Source organism: Lycorma delicatula, chromosome 6 (assembly GCF_047948215.1).
Source record: "Lycorma delicatula isolate Av1 chromosome 6, ASM4794821v1, whole genome shotgun sequence".
NCBI classification, from domain to species: domain Eukaryota; kingdom Metazoa; phylum Arthropoda; class Insecta; order Hemiptera; family Fulgoridae; genus Lycorma; species Lycorma delicatula.
In genome coordinates, this window is record NC_134460.1 from 162,290,816 (window position 1) to 162,315,021 (window position 24,206).

The window sequence follows — 24,206 nt, forward strand, 5'->3', positions numbered from 1 at the left end:
TATAAATCAGCTGTTCATAAAACCATATGTTTACTAATAACTTTACGGTGTTGCCACTTTGGCTGCCAAAAAAACTGGTCTCATTACTTTATTTACAGACCTCGTATTAATGGCTGTTATAACTGCATTCTTTTAAAAGTTTAAGAAATAGTTTGCATAGAAAAGTGTAAATCTGGAAAGCTTTGCGCTAAAGAAGAGATATCAAGTTAACAGAATAATGCCGTAAGATATCAGTCATCTTCTAAGGCAACATTTTGTGTCAGCAGTCGTATGAATTGGCATAACTGTAGAATTGGATTCAACCTAAAAAGTGAAATTGCAACTTTCATGTGGATTTAGTTAAAGAAATATATCACAGCTACAAACAATCTAGCTCACTCAGTTTTTTTAATGGTTATATCTTGTCCTAATTGTTAGATCTTTAGAGAAGCCCTATTTCCTAACTATCGCCTGAATCCAGATTTCACACTGTTAATATTTTTTAGTGGATTTACAAAGAATATGATTTACCCTGTGAGAGGTTATGATTTAGGGCAGTTCTACGAAAGCACTAAAGAATCTGTTACTAGACTCATGCCAAAAATGATTCAATAAACATGACAGATTATATTTAGCATTAAAAAAAAAAGAATTAACTTATAGTTCTATCAAAAAAAATTATTTTCTATAAATTATCTATAAATTTTATTTATAAACAGAAGAACATTTTCCCTCAGTTTTTAAGTAATAAATTATTTTAAAAGGATATATTGCTTATGTAATTAAAAAATAAAATTCTTATTTAAAAAAAAAAATTATATTTTAATCATCTATCTGTAGGAGCAAGTCTTTGAAAATGCTATTTGAATCTCTTCCTTTTTTTTATATCACTAATAACTTATAAATGAAGTTATAAGTTATGCATAAGGGAAGAATTTATAATAAAAGTAGTAAAAGTTACATTATCTTTTACAACAGCCACATTCAGATTAGTCATCAATGATGTTGCTAAATTTCCAAACATCTATTTGTAACTGATTTCAAAATAAAACAGGAAAATTAGTAGAATGGTTGTAACATTTTTTAAGGGGTATTCCATTTTAATTAAAAATTTTCAAAAATTTTGTTGCATCACTAATTTTGGTTTTGATGATATTTGGTATACAATAACTATCCACACCTTGTAATAGCCAAAAACTATTTTTTTATTAAAAAAAAATTTTTTTTGAGTAAACTATTTTCTAACTTGTCAACAGGTAAACAGCCATTTTCGTCATTTTTCCATGAGCTGTAGCATTCTTATTTTACATTATTTTACATCATACTGAGGTCAAGAAGGGCTATTTGGAAAGAGTAGACAGAACTTTTTCTTAATGTACTCAAAGTTCATTTTGTTACATAATAAAATCTTGTAATGTTTACTGAAGTTACATTTACAAATTTTTTTTTTTCAAATTTTTGGCCCAAAATAAATAATGAAGGGCTTAGGGTAACAGGCCTATTTTTTACCTTTAACTCTTAGGTACTAGTAGCACTTATAAAAAAATAACTGGACTGTTACCGAGTGTCCTTCATTTAAAAAAATGGCTGCCAAATCATATTAAATTTAAATCATATTAAATTTATTTTGTTATTGAAAGGTGTAGACGAGTAATGAAGCTATCAAAACCACTAAAAACAACGTTCCTTCTAACGACGAACAATGTATCCAAAAAATTCACAGCATGTATTTTTTCAGATAATAATGTATGCTTACTATACAAAATATATTTATATGTCTGTAATGAGATAGAATAGACATGCATGAACATGAATGTTTGCGTAATCCTGAATGTTAGTGTTAACTCTGTGGTTAGGTAATTATATTAGCAGTGCACTTCACTTTTATGCGTTATCTTTTATTTTTAATTTTAGAGAAATTTTTATTTTAGCTATAGAGAACCTGGGATAAGACAAAGTGAGGTGCAATTGGTAGTTTTATAATTTATACTAACTGTATTGTTATTGTAAGAACCCTTCCATTTTATATTGATATCTTTAAGTGGGTGTGCTGAAACAAAAAATATCTGTACTTTTCATAAAACTGAATATTTAGATTTATATTTTCATATTAATAGGAAAAGTTGCTCCGACCCATTTACCTGTTGTATTAAACCGGTTAAGAAATCTCTTTTGATGTTTTCAACAAGCAATCCAAATTTAAAATTAATGTCAGGCACAGCACTGTGTACAAAATACTTTTAAAAAATACAAAAACCACAAGATAATGCAGAAAACAAACTGGAATGTCAAGATATATTTGAGCCTCAATGTGTTATAGTAGTCTGTGAATAAAGCTTGTTAGGCACTTAGCATTTCCCTCGTTAGGGTTCAAAAATTTTAAAGCAGTGCAAAGGGACCAATCTTAAAAATTAAAGTTACAAAAATAGCCGAGTCAGTTCCAGTAAATTAAACAAGTCCTTTGATTTAAATATTTCTACGAAAGAAACCAGTTTAGTACCACAAAATTGTGCTGATTTAGGTAGGGAATATGAAGAATTAATCACTACATTTAATGACACCTGGATCATTAAAAAATTTCATGTGTTAGTTAAAACAAGTGGAATTTTGCCACAAATCGACAAAAAGAAATCCAGTCATATAATTAATAAAAATTTTATTAAATGTGTCCAAGATTTTTTCCAGATTGAGCACAGCCGAATGGTGCCAGGCAAGAAGGATTGTGTCTCTGTAAGGTGACGGGAAGAAAATTAATATTCAAAAATGACTTATGTAACTTAAACGAATTGTAGTCTTCAAAGAAAAATATCATCTAAAAATTGGTGTTTCAAAATTTGCTGATTTAAGACCTAAATTTTGTGTTCTGGCTGGTGGGTGTCAGGTATTCACTCTGTGTGTGTCATCCATCAAAATGTAAAACTCATGTTATCTGCTCTAAAAATGAGATTTGATTATATAATTTTCCTTTCAACCACGGTATGCGATATAGAAAATGAGACGTGCATGCTGTCACAGTGTGAATAATGTCCAGGCACTAATGAAGTGCTGAGATTACTGCAAGAAAGCTGGGATGATTTTGATTATGAATGAAATTATCTTCAAACAGTGGGTTTCTGTTGACCGTTGTGAAATAACTACTCAAATTCCTTTTCAAGAGTATTTAGATAAACTTACTGAAAATTTAAATAATCTATAAAGGCATCATTTTGATGCAAAGAAACAAGCTAATTTCCTCAACATTAAAAAGAAAAACTTGTTGGAGGGTGAATGTATTATAATGGGAGACGTCTCTCAAAATTTTCCTTTTGTGATACAGGATGAAGTCCAGTCATATCACTGGTCAAAAACTTATGCCACAGTACATCCATTTCTCATATATTTAAAAAAAGAAGGAAAATTACAAAGCCAAAGCTACTATGTAATTAATGAGTACTTGAAGCACAATACTATATCGTTTTTCTACTTCCTAAAGCAAGTTATATAAATAAAGTAAAAATAGTTACCACAAGTTTGTGCCACAATCAAGATGATTTTGAAATCGCAGCTGAATGACATTTTTTTGCCTCGTGGAAAAGGACCATGTGATGGTATTGGTGGAAATGTAAAAAGAACTGTGACTAAAGCAAACCTTCAAAGGCCAGTCAACAATCAAATTGTTACACATTCTGAAATGCACAATTATTCCAAAGACAATTTTAAAAATGTAACATTTATTTTCTGCTCTAATAAAGATGTTCAACTTTAAACTGAAAAATACCTCAGTTCTTATTATCAGGTAATCACAACAGTCCAAGAAACAAGAACCTTTTACAGTTATGTTCCAACAAGTCAGTATTCTGAAAGTCTGGGCGACCTCTGAATCAGAAACATTTATATTAGTTTGGTACACAAGGACATTAATGTTTCTGATTGCTTCATAAGTTTACCAAAGCCACAATATAAAAATTATGCCTGCTGTGTACACGATGGCAAATGGTGGTCAGCCGAAGTCAAAATATATGAAAATGAAGGGGAATATCGAATACACTTTTTCCATCTGCAGGGTCCCGGTACTTCAGTCAAGAATCTGAAGAAGTTTGAGGGATAAGAAACATGGGTTCAACTGGAAAATATTTTAAAGATTCTCACGCTTTCAGAGTTCTTTCTATCAACTACTGGAAGAAGACACAACATTACATCAAAGATGAATGAGGACTTATCAGTTCTACTCAATAAAAAAAATGGCAAGAGCATAAGTTAAGTTTGTTATCAAAAAGTGCAAGATTTATTCATAACTTCCATTAGCAGGAGTAAAATAAGGTAAAAGTGAATTGAACAATTTCTTACTTAATGTATTTTAATTGTTCATCATTTTTTAATTGTTATTTATCATTCTGTAATTGACTATTTATTATCAATTTATTCATTCTGAGTTTAGTTGTAATTTTTATAATCTGAAAAAAATACATATCAGTATTATTGGATATGTTTATATTAGAAGGACGGTGTTTTAAGTGGTTTTGTTGGCGTCATTACTCATCAACCCCTTTGACTAACAAAATAAATTTTAAAGTATATAAAAAGTACTTACTGCAGTAAACATTTCAGATTTTTACCACCTGTCCCACATGTGGTTTTTGGGCCCCAAAAATGAGACATTTTCAAAATCGTACGATTTGGTGGCATTTTTTTTAATGGACACTTGGTAACAATCCATTTTTTTATAAGTACTACTAGTTCCTAAGAGTTAAAGGTAAAAAACAAACCTGTTACCCTAAGTCCTTCATTACTTATTTCAGGCCAAAAATTTTTTTAATTAACTTCAGTAAACATTACAAGATTTGGTTATGTAACAAAATGAATTTTGAGTAAACTAAGATAAAGTTACATCTTTACTCTTTCCAAAACACCCTTTTTGACCTCAGTATGATGTAAAATAAGAATGCTACAGCTCATGGGAAAAGTGATGAAAATGGCTGTTTACCTGTTGGCAAGTTAGAAAATACTCTATTACTAAAAAAAAAATGTTATATATAAAAATATTTTTTTTGGCCACTAAAAGATGGCTAGTTATCATATGCCAAAATCAAATATAGTGCTGCACTGATCATTTGTTGAATTGAAATGGAATACCTCTTAAATAAATAATCTTTTTTCGTGTAGCCTTTACATCTTTATGCCCCTTATCTGAGAACTTTGCTGTAAGGAGATAATGTAGACTTTTCAATGTTTTATTCATATAAAATAGTTCACATAAAGCTTTTGAAAATTTTAAGACTGAAAAATTATTTCTGTAATTTTTTATGTAAGTTTTCAAACGGAATTTAAGATTCTGCGTTCATAAATACACTCAAAATAAACATAATAAAACAATAAAGCTTGAAGTTTTATTTGTAAATAAAAAAAATTACACGTTAACAAATATTATCCCACTTATTACAATAATTTTTTTATATCACAGCCATAAATAAACTATTAAAATCATAAATAATACATATAATAATAGTGGAAAGTGAGAAAATGAATAAACAAAATATTTAGCAATAAATTTCATATTTTTTTAATATTAATGTTAATACAATTAGTTTTGTATGTAGATTATGATAATGATTAACTATTTACATAAAGAAAATTAAAAACAAGGAAAAGTGTTTTAAATTAAATAATTATGGGTAATGTTTAACGGTTAAAAAATCAAGACAATTCACTTCTTTATTCATGTTATTGTTTGATATATTTTATTACATGAATTTTGAAATAACTCTGTACTTGTGCAAAAAGCCTACTTCTTAACTGCATGCATATTTTTTTATAAAATAAAATCTCTTTAATCACTGACTGTTGCAGATCTTCAATTTGCAGTGTAATAAAAAGATTGCTACAAATCGTCATCAGAATCATCTAATGCTGCCCTCCGTCTATCAAACTGAAATAATAATAATAATATTATAAGAAAGCAATAGTGACAACTTCTCATGATACTGTCATTTGTTTTCAAATTACAACAGTTATACACATGCGCTAATCTCTTACTGGACGTCTTACAAAAAAAAAGAATAATCTTAAAGAACATGTTTTTGTAAAATTTTCTTTAAACTTAAAACTTAAAACTTTCACAGAGATATTTAAAATGTTTCAGTAAGCATTTGGGGAAGACTGTATGAAAAAATCAGCGATATAAATAGTTCAATCATTTTAAAGAGCATAGACATGGCGAATAAAAATTCCAGACCCAGACAAACTTCTACATCAACAATGATAATATTACCGTATTAGTTTGTGAAGGTCCTTGCTAACCACCTGAGGTTGCTGATGAAGTCGACATCAGCAAAGAATCATACCAAGCAGTTTTAATGGAAAAACCTAATATAGACTGCATCTCTGTGAGATTCTTGCCGACTAAATAGAAAAAGTCGAGTTAACATCATTCAAGATCTTTGTGACGGTGCTAATGAAAACTTAAAAAAACATTGTAACAAGCGATAGTCTTAAATATATGGCTAAGATGTGGAAACCAAAACACAAACATTGCAATGGGTGAGGAAAGGATCATCCTGAAAAAATAAAGCCCCAAAAGATGAACCTGTGAAACACGAAGGAGATGATGGTTTTTTAAATGAGAACTTAATGTTTGACTATATAAAATGGATTCATAATGATCTAAGCCAAGTTCTACTACAAGGAAAATCTACAGGATTTGGGGGACACTGTACATAGGCAGAGGCCTAGGCTGTGAGAAAACCACAGTTTGAGATTGCAGTATGGCAACACCCCCAGTTTATACATCACTTATCTACCCAAGCATGAGACAACTTTTGGTTCACTTATTTTACTCTTCTAAGTCAGTCCCACAGACATTTTCTTGTTTCCCCAATTAAAGATAACCTTGAAAGGATGTAATTTTCAAATCATAAACAAGATTGAGGAAAATTTAACACTATAGCCACATGCTATCCTCAAAAATGCATTTCAGAATATTTAAGAAACACTGGGAGTGAAGTATTGTCAACAACAGGGATAAGCCTGTATAAAGTTAGAATACATAAATAAGCTTTTTATTGCGCAAGTTTGGTCTCTTTTGGAACACCTCATATTTATTAATATTCGTTATAAAAATATTATGACCTTCAGCAGAACATGTAAGGTTTTAAATAAAATTACAGCAGTTTAACTGTATCAGGAAGTAATATCCAGAAAAATTAAAGGAAAGATAGAGAAATAATATCATTGTCTAAACTAAATTAAATGGACTAAATTTAAAAATCAACATAAGAAAAACAATGCTGTATTATAGTTTCTGTTAAGATTGAACACTTCATACCGTGTATTAATACAAAGTCTGTTCAGAAAATAACCAAACATTTTTAATTACATGCAATGGAGATATTTAGTGATGTGCAATGGAGATACTTAGTGGCAGCATTGTGTTCCGTATAACATCCTCTATAACCATATGTTCTTGGATTGTTGATATCTCGTTTAGTTTTCATGTTATTGTTATTTGAGTGCAATATGTTTAAGTGTTAGTAGCCATTTTTGTAATGTGCAATTTTTGGGAGCGACGATACAATGTAAAGTTTTGCATAAAACTGGGAAAAACTTCACAGAAACATTTCAAATTCTGAAACAAGCTTATGGAGGTAGGTGATGCTCTGGGTTGTACGCAGTGTTATGAATGGTTTTCACGATTTAAAAGTAGTCATCAGTCTATTAAAGATGACCCTTGACCAGGAAGGCCTTCAACTGATGACACCCGCGTTCAGAAAAACAGCGATCTGGTGGATGCAAATTGCAGACTGACTGTCAGAGAACTTGCAGAAGAGGTTAGCATCTCAATTGGATCATGCCATGACATTTTGACTGAAAAATTGAACATGCATCGAGTTGCGGCAGTTTGCTCCTCGTTTGATGACCAAACAGCAGAAAGAACATCAAGTGGGACGTTTGTTGGCAACTTCTTGAACAAGGCCAATGACAATGAAACATTCATGCAAACGATCATAATGGGAGACAAAAGCCGGGTTAACATATCAAGTCTCGATCCAGTGTCAAAGAGATGGATGCTCTCTGTTTTTATCGATTTTAATGGAATTGTGCTTTTGAATTCTTTCAAGGTAAAACATTGAACCGTGCGTACTCTCAAGGCATTTTATAACAGTTATGTGAAAAAATGCACAAAAATGGACTAGAGTTGTAGCAAGACAACTCAAGGTTCTTTCACCATGACAATGCACCCGCACACTCAGCTTTGTCAATTCATCAATTTTGTGCCAAAAATCAGGTGACTGTCCTCCCTCAGTCACCCTAGTCACTAGACCTGACTCCTTGTGATTTTTTACTTCTGAAATTAAACTCAGTAATGAAAGGATGCCGTTTTGAGACTATTGTTGACAGTAAAGCAAATCTTTACGTACCTTAAAGGCGTCTTCAAGTGAGGTTATCCAGGACTGCTTCACAAAGTGGAAACATTGCTGGGAAAAGTGTGTAAATAGGGGAGAGGAGTACTTTGAAGGGGACAAGGACCAATAATTTGGAAAATTAATAATAAAAATTAAAAAATAAAGTTCGGTTATTTTCTGAACAGACCTTGTACTTTAATATTTGTTCATAATATTTACACAGGCTTTTTATCAGAACCTCTCGAGTATTTCAGAAAAATTAATTTTTTCAAACGTAATTTTTTTTTGTCATAAATAAGATAATATTACATGATATTATTCAAGGCTATGTCTCGAATAAAAAAAACTATTGAGAACATCTAAATTTTCTTATTTATTTTTGATTCAGACATCATAATCATCTGAATAAAATTGATTTAATAAAATTATAAATACTATAATTTTTGAAAGTTTCTCCTCAATATAAAGAGCATCTTGGTATCTAGTAATGTCAATCTTTATAATGAAGTATAGCATTTCTGCCTTTCATTCAGAGGTATGGAATTTTTTTAAATGCTACAAAAATTTATTATCATTCATAAGTAGCTGTAATAAGATGTCAGCCTGTTGTTATTGTAAAAGTAAATAAATAAATTTTCTTAATTGGATCATAAAAACAAGATTTCACTTTTTAATTTATTACATTCTAATGCAGTCTGTAAGTAATTGATGAATTAATTTTTTTTTCAATAGATTTTCATTATATATTTAGGATTGAAATAGATAAATGTATAAAACTAAAAAAAAAAAAACTATAGATTACTAAAGAAATTGTAAAAACGCTGCTGCATTCACAAGTGAAAACATTTGCTATTAGTACAGTATACTGAACAGTATGTATTTAAACATCTATACTACTTGTAAAAGTGATCATAATCTCAAATTGTTTAAATTGATATTTCAAATAATTAAATTATTAAGCAGTGCATTAGTAAGATATTAAATATCTTCAGATTAAATGGTGCAGTTGGGTATATGTTCCTGTTTTTCTTGTATAGTTCTTACTTGATTATACAATTCATTGTTCAATTTTCAATTTAGATTTTGCAATTGGTTTTGTTTGAAGAGTTTCTAATGTCTTAATGATGATTTCACTACATCTTTGAGAATAACATTTTTTTTTACTCTTTTTATTTTTAATATTATAATACTTACACAAAGTGTTCATAAATTCACACGGAACCCAAATTTGACACCAATCTTACAAATAAGATTTAAGTTTTCTATAACAGGGTTAAGCAACTTTATGAATATCCTGTAAGTTATTATTTTTCAATTTTCTCTACCTATTTTTCAGTTACATGTTAAAATTATTTGAAAATATGAGGACAGTACAAAAAGTAATGAGACTGATTTTCAAAGGAAAAATTATAGTGCAATAAGTGGCTGTTCTGCGTGCATACAAGTAATTGGATGTGTTGTCCACTTCCCATGTGAATTTAAAGTTGGCTGTTGTAGTTAAGTGTATGTAAGTGATGGTTTGCATGAAGAGCGTCAGGTAATCTCTTATCAATGAAGTAAATATCAAGTATTACACAATTCAGTTTTGTATCTAAAAATATTTACTTTTGAAACGTACAAATTGTTGAAAGAAGCATTCAATGAAGAATGTGTATCATGTTTTTATAACCATGTCTAATTTTTGGTACAATGAGAGAGAGCGGAAGACATGGTGGGAGCGGATTGATCAAGCATGCTGATTAACGGCCTTATGGCAAACACAGCAAGCATCATCATTTGCTGTGTTATGAAGATTGTCAGTGCGTGGCAGTTGGAGAAACTGCTACACATCTCAAAGCAGTACACACAATATTCTGAGCAAGCAGATGCAAATGAAATGCATTAGATGTTGTTAGGTTCTGCGGCTTTTAACGCCTGACCAAATACAGTATCATGTATTCGTCTGCAAAGAATTGTTGGCTCACTACAAGAAGGTAGGAACATACTTTTTGTATAATGCAGTAAACATTGATGAGTTATGGATGTTCCACTATGATCCTGAGATAAAACATAGACAAAGTTTTTTACCACCTCAGAAAAAGCGAAAGCTGCATGCAGAGCACAGTCATGATGATCATCTTTTTTGATCATGAAGGAATCATTTACCCACATCAGGTATCTACAGAGGCAACTGTAAATACTCTCTGGTACATCAATGTGCTGAAGATAATGCTTACTTGCTTAAAAGGTAAATGGCCTGAAAAACTGAAGAACAGAATGTGTTAACGGTTAGCGATTGTATATGTTTTGATTGGCTAGCTCATAAGGTACCACCGCAACACACTAAATAGTAATTTCCTCTCAAATTACAGATAATGTGTACCCCTATGTCCCTCAGATTTTTAATGGAGAAAAGTTAGGATGGTTCTTCACCCACAATACAGCTCAGATCTAGTTCTACGTGAAATGTAACAGTTCCCAGAGGTGAAGAAGGACCTGAAAGGATGAAAATTTGAGATGAATCTAGAGATCAGAAAAACTGTGGAGGTGAAAAATGCAAGAACTGTTGAAAGATTGCCTGAATTTTGTTTTTAACCGGATAGAGCATTGGAAGCAGTGCGCTGCACTTAAGGGAGATTTAGAATAAAGTTTTTTTTTTCTAATTACAGCTGCTGTCTCATTACTTTCGGCCTGCTCTCATACTTTTAAAATTTTGGTGAAAATTTTCCTTTCTCCAGGCTTTTTTCTATTCTCAGGTTTTATTACTACTATTTTTAAACATTTTCTTGACCAATTTATTCAATATATCATACTTTACAATTATCACATTAATTACTATTTTTTTATCAATATCTTGAAATATTTTCGCTCAAATTGATAATTACTGTAGTTATTTTTTTCTTAATTATAAAAATTAGAAAAAGATTAACAAGAAGAATAAGCTGTAAAAAAAATATATTCATTTAAAAAACCATTACTATACTACTGCTATTAAATTTTATTATTTTTTCTTTCCCTGTGTATGTTGCAATCTGATCATCAAGGAAACAATAAGCAACCCCTCAACTCGACGAGGATGATATGTAAATGAGGTGTAGTCTTGTACAGCTTATGTGACTGAGGTGTACTTTGTACAGACTCAGACCGAACATTCCTGAGACATGTGGTTAATTGTATCCCAATCAGCAAAGTACACCAGTTAACCAGTAGATCAGCCTGGTGAGCTGATTCATTTGAACAAATATTTAATAGACTTAACTGGTTATTACATGAAAATAAAAAGCTACTTTTTTTCTTTAGATTGACATTCTTAGTTATGCATGATGTTTTTCATATATTACAAAAAACATCTATCGTTAAGAAATTATAATTAGGCATTAATACATATTATTGAAAATAAATGAAGTTTAATGACCAAATGATCCAGGCCCAACAGGGGTATAGATTCTGCTACTGAAATTCTTGTAAGGAATCAGTCACATAAAACAAAGATAAAGATACTTCTAAATCAAAGTATCTCATACAAGTTGAGAGATACTTAACCTTTACTTGTTGGGATGACTGATGATTTTTGCAAAATAGCAGAAAGGTTGTTTTACAACTATGAATTTGCACATGACACAGTTTGAAGCAAAAAATACTGCTTTAATTTTATTGTTACTTCACATACAAACACAGAATGCAGAAAGCTTCAGAAGCACTAGATGAAATAACAAAAGACACCATGGTGCTAAAACATAGTACATGGAGTGGTCATATGTATTCATAAGTAATGAAAAGTTGACCGAGATTTATATGGAAGAGATAATGAAATTTTACCTATGGCATATGAATTGCGAATAAGTTTATTTAAATTTATTAAAAAAGAGATTATTAGTGGTTGCCTGTTACCAATATTAAAAACCCTGCATGAAGAATTTTTTTAGAGACCGTTACATAAATATATACAAAAACTCACAAAAAAAAATCATAATTTTGTTTTCTAATTTACCTTAACAGTAGTGGTTTTAGTAGTCTGTTGGTTGATACTTTGTAATATATTAATTAGTTCATTTTCACCTAATTTACCCATTATCTGTCCAGTCTGAGCCATTCTTAATAACATATTTTCAACCATATGTCCTTTCTCTGGCTTACCGAGCATTAAAGTGTTCACTAAAACAAATACATTTTTTTCATTATCATCATATTATTCTATTTAGTATTATGATTAATAATTAAGCTCCAGATATAGTAACCATTTGGTCTTATGGATATTTTCCACTACTGGACCACACAGCTTAAACATTTTTTTATAAAAGTCAGGTATTAAAATAATTATATAACAGTAATTACTGAATTTATTTAAATAATCAAGACATTATTGTTAATTAGTCATGATTAGTGAGCGAAGGTTATGTTTGGATAAATTATGTTGATTCCATGTACTGACAAATCATGTCAACAAAACCTTTTCTTCTTTCTTTTTCCTGTTTAGCCTCCGGTAATTACCTTTTAGATAATACTTCAGAAGATGAATGAGGATGATATGTATGAATGTAAATAAGTGGAATCTTGTACAGTCTCAGTTCGACCATTCCTAAGATGTGTGGCTAAATGAAACCCAACCACCAAAGAACACTGGTATCCACAATCTAGAATTCAAATCTGTGTAAAAATAACTGACTTTACTAGGACTTGAATGCTGGAACTCTTGACTTCCAAATCAGCTGATCTAGGATGACGCATTCACCACTAGATCAACCCGGTCAGTGGAAATTTCAACAAAACCTAACCAAACGTAGCATATGCTCGCTTTGCTCATCTAATTAATGTTAAACATACATATTATACACAACTTATTAATAACAACATTGATTTTTAATCTAAATAAATAACTCATTTCATTATTGAAAAAAGTTTAAGCCGTGCAGTCCTGTAGTGGAAAAAATCCTGGCTTACTATACCAAACAAATTAATTTGGGTGAAGGAAATATAAGTGTTATTATGAACACTTCTGGCCTGCAACCAGACTCCCATGATATTGAATTATTCATTTTATGAATAATATAATTACTATAATTCAAGTTACGTTATTAATAGCACCATAGTTTGTTCCTGTGCATGTAATTTATTTTTGTAGGTTTATGCTGTAAAAGATCTCCTCAAACGCATATAAAAAAAGTTACTAGTTCTCAGCAAGCATTCATGATTCTAGACAAAATGCTAATGAGAATAGTTTTGGTTTGGGTACCATTTATAAAACATTGAAAAAGTTTAGAAAACTAGCTATTCAAGAAACTTACTAATAAAAGCAAAATTAATCCTACACTGTTGACTGCTGACCTAAATAGGGACTTTGTAGCTAGTGAAGTAGTAGTTTCTGTTATGACAGTATATCGTTGATTGCTCTTAGCTTCTATAATAAATTTGAAATGAAAATATAAACAACAGAGAATTACAATTTATTATACAAACAAATAATTACTGTAATAAATAAATTTTATTCTGGTCAGAACATAAAATGTATTATAGCTCATGTTAATATAAGGCAAATAATAAAAATAATAAAAAAAAATGTTTCTGAAGTCCATATTTATTATTTAAATACAAATTCAAAAAAATAATGCTAAGGTAAATGAATTAAATATAAAATAAACTACATTTTAGCAGCTGCTATTGAAAATGACTCGTATTTTGGGCACAAATTTATGTAGAGATTGAATGGGATACAGCTCTTTTTTTTCGTTTTTAATTAGTATTATTTAAAAATTCATCAACACAGTAATATTGTTTTCTGTAAAAACAAATGGTGGGAAAATATCAAATATCAAAATATCAAATATCTGTTTTGCTATTAACAGACAATAAAAAAGGCAAAGGACTGCAAAACTTCCTAATGCACTCTGTGTTCTACATCTTGAAGTAAGGATATAAATTTTACATGAGCATTCTCATCAGAAGGTAAATCTAAACATCAACATGTGCATATTTACTATTTATATGCTTAAATATTATAAGTAATCTTAAAATAAATTTCAAGCTTAAAACCTCAAAAAATGTCAAATTAGTCTGTTTATATTCCACTTCCACCCTACTTAAAATAACAGTATTATTTTAAATAAAATCAAAAGAATAAAATCTTACACCGTGCTCTCGCTGACTGATCCAGTACTTGTGACAAAATTGAATTTTTTAGATCTTCAGTCTCTCTCTTACGTTCCTCAATTGCTTTTTCATTTTGTGGACCACCAGGACCTCCCTATACAAATGGATACAATCAGAAATGCCATAATTATAAACAAATAGTACTCACAAAAAAGAACATTTACCGTTCTTTTTTATAATTTTTTTAATTCACACCTTAAACAACATCATACATGTTTCTATTCATTCATAAGAAAGGATGAGATTAAGCAAAGTGATAATTTTATACTATCTTTTTACTAGAATAAATTTGTAATGTGGAAAAATTCTTTTCTTAATATTCTGTCTACTAAATTAATTTTGCATATATCTACATTAACAATTAATGTGGATTAGTAAATGAAGCCAGGGATAATTTATATAAAATTTTTATTAATTCCATGAAATATCTGTGAAGGCTTTTTTAATAACCACAAAGAAAAAATACAGGTAGCAAAGATATTTATCATATTAAAGCAATTTTCGATTATAAAGGGGATTTAAAAAAATTAAAATTACCTCATTAGTGAAGAAAATTTACTTCTGTTATGTCACATTTACAAAATTTTCAAATTTGCCACAATGTTTACTTTTAAATTCTGTTCATACACTTACTCCCACATGGAACACGTTTAATTAGGACGAGAAAAATTCAACTTTTAATACGTAAGAGTACAATTTTTTTATAAACATGACAATTCTTTTTACATAAAAAACACAAATAATTAATTGATCAAAAACTTACACTGTAAGAAGACTGTAATTCAGCTAACCTCTTCTTTCGTAATTCTTCAAGCTCGGGGTCAGCCATTTTTATTATTATTTTTTACTTACACAACGTATGACTCAGTTATATCGTTGTTATAATATGTCCAGTCTCTGAAAGAGAACAATTAAAATATGAATATTGAAGACATTAAAAATTTGATAAAAATTATGTTCCAGTGGTGTTTAGCAACCAGTTTATTTCTTTTTCAACTCTTAAACTGTTAACTTCTTTATTATTTTTCGCATTAAAAAAAATATTAATGTGTAATATAATTTTTTAAATCCTCATTCGACATAACTTTTTTTTATTTAATAAAAAAAAAATATTTACACTGGCATTTAATATTTGTTTATAAATCGAAAATGATGATTTATTTTTTTAAAATTATGAATGGAATTGCAATGTTTACTCTGCCATTCGAATACAGTCATCACTACAAACCGCAGATACGCGAATTGCCTACGGTCTCGTTCACGATGTATTTGACAGTTCTCGGTGTGCTGCGTGGGTGGCTGCTTAAATGAAAATTTCTAGCCCAGATGGAAAGAGTACTTTGTGCAAAATTGTCATGCTCAGTGTGAATTGTACTAATTAACAATAATATTTGAAATGTCTGAGCCTCAAAAACCGTCTCCAAATGAAAAAAGCTACATTCTTGATTTACATAAAGCCGTATTGGAGCAACAGGTATTTTGAAATATTTAATTTATTGATTTATTATGACATTACGCTCCCGGATATTTCAAAATGTGCTCGATGAGCTCCGTAATGTATACTACCGTAATAACATATGTTGGAATTAATTATATAATATCATTACGTAATCAACAAAGCTTCAATCATCTTTGTTTACGGGTAGTTTGAGGGGGTTGGTTCAAATTACTTTGAAAATAACCAATCGATGTATGCAGAAAGTTTTATTTTTTCATCTTCATTTGTGGAATATTTTAGCCTTAAAATACTATGTTTTGGTATAAAAACCGTGAACTGTTTTATGTTGCACGCTATATTTGGTTAATTTTAACGTACATACTTTTTTTGTATACACAATATAATGTAATATGAATCTTACATATATCTCACATATCTTAATTAAATGAATGCAGGAATACGTTATATTTAATATTTTACGATGTATAATTTATTTTACATTATGTATCTGTGGTCTTTATTATCCAAGAAGATGAATATTTTTTGTTGTACTGTAGTGTTATATTTATTATTGTATTTGTTAATTTTTGATGTGTGATACAATTTTTCATAGTGTAATAGTTTTTTTTCCATATTCACCTAATCATTTTAAAACTCGAATTTTATCACTGAATATTAACCATTTTAATGCTTGTAAGTTGTTAAACAGTCATACAGAATTATTGTTTTATTTTATAGATTTTTTTGTGTCCACATTTATTTAAATTTATATTTTATTAATATTTATCAGAAGTAATAAAAAGCCTACATGATGTTTTTATAAGCTGTATTATTATTTTTTAATTGTATAATAATTTTTCTTTATGCAATATTACATATAAAATTACAGTTTTAATTTATAAATTTAATGGAAAAGCTTATCTATATGTTATATACACATATAGATAAGTTAATAAGTAATAAATTAAAGTTATTATTTTGGGGAAAAAACAAAAAATAAGGTTTAAATAAAGTTTAATATAATTATTTGATACATACAGTTACTAAATTGTGTAGTTATTACTATTGAACTTTCCAAAAAAAAAATTATAGAATTCAGGGTAGTCTTTACATTAATGAATGTTCAAATAATGTTTAAGGTTGTTTTACTTGATAGTGGTCTCTTCTCTTATGGAAATCAGGCTTCTTTCACGCGCTCACACACACACACACACATATGATATTTGTAACTTCCAGTTGTCTCAGCATACTTATAAGAAACTTTACAAAGTCGCCTTATTAAGGAGTATTTTAAAAAATAATCACAGTCTGCTGATTTTTAGGCTAATTTTAAATTCTACTTATGTGTAATAAAGGAAAATAAATTGAAACAACCACATGGTTTGAAACCAAAACTTGTAAGATACAAATAATTGGAATCAATCATTAAATGACCAATTATATTTCAAACCCAATTCATTATACAATATAGCCCTTTGTATATTTTGATTCAAATAATGATAGATTGGATTCCTTTTGGCATTGCTGAGGCGCAAACCAATATTGTCTGTTTGTTTTATAACGTTTATTTGTGTATTGGACATAATTTGTTTAATGATTAATGTTTATTGTAGTTTTAATATCGTTACAGCTTTCATGATAATTTGATCTTATGATGAAACATGTTTCAAAATGTTACATTTGATTAATATATGCTTAAAAAAAGAAGAAAATTAAAAAATAAAGCCTTCAGATGACATTGCAATACCTTTTCATAGTTGGGTAAACTCGGAGGATATTTTATAGATATATTTAACCAAGACTTGAAGATTCTTTTTCCAGGTTAAATATTCCCCTCCCTAAAATTTTAATTTTATTATTAATGTTCAAACACTTAAATCGATTAACCATGTAAAGTGCTATTTATAGCCTATTTATTTTATATGTATAAGTATTGGGGTTGGGGAAAAAATCTTCATACTTTAGGAGGGATGAATCTTTTGAAATGCGGTGCTACCACTGATTGATAAAAGTTCTACGGCTGGATGGAGTGTCCAGTGAGGAGATATTGAAGGAGGGTCTATATGGCAAAGCCTTATCTATTAAATATTTTAAAGCAAAGAAGAGACAAATGGGTTGGCCATTTGTTAAGATGGGTCGGGTTAATTAAAACAATAATAGAAGGTACTGTGGAAGGGAGAAATGCTAGAGGTAGGCTGTTGAGGTACATCTATCAGATTATGGGTGATATGGATTGTGGAACTTACATGGAATTGAAGGGACTTATGGAGATCAGCTACAAACCAATTCTAGGATTGAAAACAAAAGAAGAAGAAGATGGCTGTATGATCACCTAACTTTGATAATACTAATCAAATTTGGCAACACTTGGGTGGTTTTGAAAGGTGACATTACTGAGAATTTTTAGAAAGGTTATGATTGTTAGTTTATTTATTTAAAAGTTATTGCATGCGATGGTTTTGTGTGTGTTTGCGCGCGCGCGTAAATTGTTCATTATGAGCTGCTATCGCCTGGTCAAATAATTGATTCTAACATCTACTGTCAACAAGTGGAAAGATTGTGCCAAGCATTTGAGATAAAGCAATTAATTGATCAGTATGAAATTTGTTGCCTTTTATCACAATAGTGCCAGACTCCACACCTTTTTGTGATCCATCAAAAATTGAAAGAGTTTGGATACTTCCACCATATAATCCCTACCTTTCACCATCATACTACCATTTGTTTTAGTTTCTGAAGAACTCTCTTTAATGGTATAAAGTTGGCCTCAAAAGAGGCCTGTGAAAATCACTTATCGCAGTTTTTCATCTGGAAAACAAGAAGTTCTACAACAATCTGATTATGATTTTACCTCAAAAATGGTAAAAGATGATCAATCAAAATAGTTTATCTTTGGTTTAATAAACTTAATTTGAAATATTAAAAAAAACCTTTTGCATTAAAATACAGAGACTTTTTCCCCAACCCTTTAAAGTAATTAGAAAATTTTGACTTAAATTTAGGGAAAGAAAAATAATGTATAATTTGTACAAGAATCGGATAGTAATTATAAAAGTAGAACATGAAGAATGGTAAGATCAGAAAGAATGAGAGAGACGAGATGGGATGTAATCGTGCCCGGTTGCACTTTAGATTGTATACAGAAGAAGAAGTACAAGAATTGAAAGACAAATTTGAGAATACAGCTATCCAAAGAGAAAAAATATATTAAAATTTGATAATAACATTTTTCTTTTGGTAGAAACTAAAAGCGAGTTAAAAAAGTTCTGATCGAGATGGGTTCATTACTAGAGGGAAATTAAAATTGAAAACAGATAGGAGTAAAAAATTCATACAGTATGACAGACAGGGATACAGACTAGCCCGTGCAAAGAAAGCTATCTTGGAAAAAAAAAGAAGTTTGCTAATATTAACTGTAGATATAAAAATTTTAAAAACCTGTTGAAAAAATTTGGACAAATAGAAAATGGAAAGGAAACAACCTTTACAAAATTACGTTGAAAAATTTAAAATAAAGTAGTCTTAATGCAAATAGGAGAGGAGAGAAGTTTATGAGGGAAACTTAAGTTGAAGTAAACTGATGGGCCTGACAACCAGATTTATTTAATACGGTATTAGAAAGTCATGTTGAAGGTAAAATTTCAGAGGAAGACAAAGATGAATGTACGCATCTTTAAATACATAGAATGTAATAATAAGGTCAAATTAAAATATTAAGGACAAAACAGAAATGAAATAAAAACAGTGTCACATTGACCGATTACAAAAAACATATTGTGCACATTAAGTAAATAATATCTATACCTATATGGACATCTTTAATCAGAAGTTATGTATCTAGACGGATATGAGATTAATTTCACCAGACAGTTTCTTTAAAAAAAAAGTTTAAATTTAAAATCTATTTGTAGAACAGCTATTATATCAAAATCCTCTGGATATTTTCAACTAAAATTGTTGGTGTAACTCAGACTTAGATCAGTCTTCATTTCCAAGTGTCGCTAATTTTGGGAATGAGAGTCTTCTGTTATAGTGTGCAAGTATAATTAAACTTATGCTGGAAATTTCAACATATGATTATATTAAAGCGTGTTAATTTTATGAAAAAAAACCACGAATGGTAAACCACTTTCATGAGAAGCAGACCCTCCACATACTGACAATCCTCTTCCTCGACCTTTCATACCGTATCTTCATCGCTTTTCCCTCGGATAAGTTCTATTGAAATTATTTCAAAAACTATCGTAAAGGTTGCCTCCTTGCAGGTTTCGCAGACCATTCTTTTACAACTTATTTGGGTAATGATTTTACTTGTAGAACTCCCAGGCGATCTGTTTCGTCAGAGTTTACAGAAAAAGCCATATTAATGGCTTAGATGCTTATCGTAAAGCACGGCCTCCCTGAATCTAAACCTGGTATATTTATATTTAAATCAATGTTATATTACAAGCTCTGTTTATTGTTTTTTTTGTAATGAATCGAACATAGTTCTAAGGGGCCTGCAGGCATCGCTGATTACCGTTAAACTGCATACTGTAATTTGCATTCCACAGAGGATGAAGTATGTAATTTTGCCGGACCCCACCAAGGACGCACTAACTTCCCGCAATATGTTGTGAATCCGTACAGAAAAACACTCGTTTAGAAAACATCATCCTTATTGAATAAAACTTTTTGTGTGGCGTTTCCTAATTTCCATACAAAATGACCTTTATTTAGCGACAACCCTGGTCGATTACAAAACCGTTTGAAAGTAATCGAGTTTTCCACTTCGTGTAAATATTTTTTGTCAGCATATCAAATTAATCTTTTGTAAATTATTGACACGTTTTCCTTGAAATTTATTTTAGGGATTGTATATAACGTATATTATTTGTGGCATAAAAGGATATGTTAATATGCACTTCGATATAACGCATCCATGTAGACTTAGAGAAGAAGTCAACGAGAAATTATTTTATTCTGCTCTCTTTAAACATAAAAGCGTAAAGTATATGTTATATAATTTTATTTAAAAACTTCTAAAAGTTTTTCCCGGATCCCGTAAAATCATTCGGTTCTATATTGAAATATTTGGTCTTAAATGGAAAATAACAATTTTCACCGTGCAAGTGAAGTTAATGGTTTTTAAACCAGGTACTGATATTTTTAGTAGGTATCTGTATTTGTTTTTAGATAGGTAGTGGTGTTTGCTTATACAAACTAAACGGTTTGATTTTGTACCGTAAAAACTGACGCTAGTATTCCCATAACCCACCGGCTTGCTCTAGTGGTGAATGCGTCTTCCCAAACCGGCCGATTTGGAAGTCGAGAGTTACAGCGTTCAAGTCCTAGTAAAGCCAGCTATTTTTACACGGACTTGAATACTAGATCGTGGATACCGGTGTTCTTTGGCGGTCGGGTTTCAATTAACCACACATCTCAGGTACGGTCGAACTGAGAATGTACAAGACTACACTTCATTCACACTCATACATATCATCCTCATTCATCCTCTGAAGTATTATCTAAACGGTAGTTACGGGAGGCTAAACAGGAAAAAGAAAGGATAAAGAAAGTATTCCTGTAAATTGTGTGTGAATGATTGCACGCGCCTGTTAATTGTTTTTATAGAAGATTGCCAAATAATAAGTCAGGTTTTCTGTAAATATTGATTTGTATTTTAATTCTTTTAAATACGTATTTATAAAATTAAGATAGCTGTAGTTTCCTTGATAATTTTTAACGGTAAAAATTTTAATTTAGGTGTAATATTTCAACAAACTAAATGAAAAGATTACGTGCAAATTAACAAGTCACTGTTTTTTGTCCCGCTTTATTAATTTTCCCTTGACTTATATATTTTAATTCAAATAACTCAGATGACTTATATATATTTAATTCGGTTGTAGTATCTTTTATAATAGAATACGGTGTTATAACTTTACGGAAAAGAAAGCGTACCGTCATCTACCGAACAAAGAAATACTGCAATCGATCAAAGTTTGATAAACTACGCGTTTATGTACATATGAGTTGTACGTTATATAATTTTTTTTTTTTTAACATTACTTTTTTAAATAGTTATGAATTAGTGTTGTAAATTAGTATGTATGTATTTTTGTGAAAAATTGTGTTTATAAAATACAATTTTTGTAGAACTTTGTTTTTTTAACTTGAATTTCTTTTATCGACTAAAATATTAGCAAAAAAAAAAAAAATGTATATACTATTTTGTTTGTAGATAAATAGACCTCCATAATTACGGTCGGTATATTTCCAACTTTTTTTCTAATAATCAGAAAATATGTTTTTTTTTATGGTAAATAACAATATTTTCACTTTTCCGGCATCATAACTCGAAGGAAACTACGGTAATAGTAAAAAAATGGGGTATGGTTTTTTTTTTGCATTTCTCGACGTTTCATGATTCAGGAACCCCAAAAAATAAAAACGTGGGTGGAAATGTTCGTAGATACGTGTATTTGCGTGTTTGAAGCTTAATAACTTACGATCGGATTAAATTTTGTACAGAGACTCGTGTCTACGGAGCAATCGGTCGGTAAAATTTTGAAGTAAGTATCTCCAGGGATTTTTTGGGTCAATTTTCTCAAACTTATGCAAACAAAACTCCAGTTTATATTAAGGTCAGTACATGCGTGCGTGTTTATCGTATTATTAAAAAAAAAAATTGTCTAAATTCCTCCTTCCCCACAAATCGAAAAACTATTTTCATTTTTGCATAATTTTTAACCGAAATTATTTTTAACTTCTTCCTAGAAATAGTAATAATGCGAGCGACACCCCCAAACAAAAATTTGGTCTCAATATCGGGGATGAGGGAGCCGAACAAAGTTTAGATATATCGATTTTTTTTAATTTTTCAAAATTTTATTAATATTCAAACTTTAAATAATGAACTTTTTAGTAATGATATTACGATAAAATTTCATCATATTTCACCCCTACTCCTAAAAAAGAAATCTTAGGTAACTTTTATCGGTTGTACAATTTTCAGTTGAATTTTTTTTAGTTTTTTTCCAATTAACATAGTAAATTTACAAAAAAAAAAGAAAAGATTAACTTGGAAGGTGATTATAGAGGTGAAGAAGCAGCAACATATACCGTTTTTTTGGATTTTAAATTTTTTTTGCTTTATTTAAACAGATAATGTGAATTTTACAATAAAACTTCATCGTAAATAACCCCCTCCGCCCCCAGTATTACATGTTAGGTAATTTTTTTTCGCATATAATTATTTTTCAATTTTAAGAGAATAAATCGATGTCGGGAAAGTATAACAACTTTGTTGTCAGTTTTTTTTATTAGTTCTTAATAAACTAAAATGGCAACTTTTAAGAAAAAAAGAGTAGGATAATAACAGTTTTGATAAAAATCTATTTCATTCAAAATAAAATTATTTATATTCTACGATTATTTTAAAAATTTACGGCGACGGTTTTTGTTTATAAATATATCGGATATGTGGTTTACAACAATCTAATATATTTGCGTGAAACTAGTCCCTCGTGATTAATTTGTATTACGTCGAAACGACTGAAACTGTATCCCACACTTAATTCCTGAAATATATACACGACTCGCTTAATTACTATGAGTAGCCATTAGCGATTCTCTTCTCGTACTCCTCGAGCCATGTATGTCAAGATGTGGTATAGAGTTAATATAGATACTCGATATCGATAAATCCTGATTCATTGTTTGCCCTCGTCGTTTTATTTATTTATTTTTTTTTTATTGATCTATAGTTATGAATCCGGTCGGTTTTTCTTTTTAATTATTAACGTAAACTTTATACCGATGATCGTGGAAATGTCTTGATCGTTTCTCGCTCTTTTTCAACCGTAAGTTTTACTTCATTTATTGAACATTTAGAGAAGTAAATAAAGATGGGTGGGCTCAAGTAAAATTTAAATCGTGTCGAAGGAAGCATCCTATAAATAAAGAGATGGGATTAGAAATTTTACGTTTTTACTTTAGCAAAAGAACAGTAAAGTTAGGTTTGCTGTGTTCATTCAGGTTTAAATTATTCCCGCTTTAAAACTTTATTTGTAGTTTTAATAAGAAATTTGATCTTTTAAAGCATATTTGCGATTTTCTCTTATAAATGCAATGTATACATGCACGCGACATTTTTGTAACTTAAGTACGTACAATATAGATTAAAAAGGCACGATGCTAGATTTAAAAATCTGATTTGGACACCGCATGACCTTGTACCCGTATTAAAGTACGTACACACCTTGTTTCTGCACTTCATTTAAATTTATTTCATTTGAAAATGA

General features: G+C 29.9%; 2 protein-coding genes across 3 annotated transcripts in view; one reads left to right on the top strand and one right to left on the bottom strand.

Moving 5' to 3' along the window:
* Positions 1-5,331: 5,331 nt before the first annotated feature.
* PDCD-5 (programmed cell death 5) lies at positions 5,332-15,406 on the bottom strand. Its single transcript, XM_075368941.1, has 4 exons — positions 15,247-15,406; positions 14,463-14,577; positions 12,328-12,491; positions 5,332-5,884 (listed from the first exon to the last, which is right to left on the bottom strand). The coding sequence occupies exons 1-4, from the start codon at positions 15,310-15,312 to the stop codon at positions 5,837-5,839; spliced, it is 393 nt and encodes a 130-aa protein (XP_075225056.1). The 5' UTR covers positions 15,313-15,406; the 3' UTR covers positions 5,332-5,836.
* Positions 15,407-15,704: 298 nt separating this feature from the next.
* Positions 15,705-24,206, top strand: part of LOC142326439 (putative sodium-coupled neutral amino acid transporter 11) — a 105,303-nt gene continuing 96,801 nt past the window's right edge. For both annotated transcript variants that reach the window (XM_075368939.1, XM_075368940.1), the window contains exon 1: positions 15,705-15,957. In XM_075368939.1, the coding sequence (XP_075225054.1) occupies positions 15,880-15,957 (78 nt within the window). In that variant the 5' untranslated portion in view covers positions 15,705-15,879. The remainder of the gene's footprint in view (positions 15,958-24,206) is intronic.

Coding starts and splice junctions, on each gene's coding strand:
- PDCD-5 (XM_075368941.1), bottom strand. CDS start 15,312: ATGGCTGACCCCGAGCTTGAAGAATTACGAAAGAAGAGGTTAGCTGAA. Junction 14,578..15,246: donor AATTACAGTCTTCTTACAGT/GTAAGTTTTTGA, acceptor CCATTTGTATAG/GGAGGTCCTGGTGGTCCACA. Junction 12,492..14,462: donor TCAGTCAGCGAGAGCACGGT/GTAAGATTTTAT, acceptor TATTTGTTTTAG/TGAACACTTTAATGCTCGGT.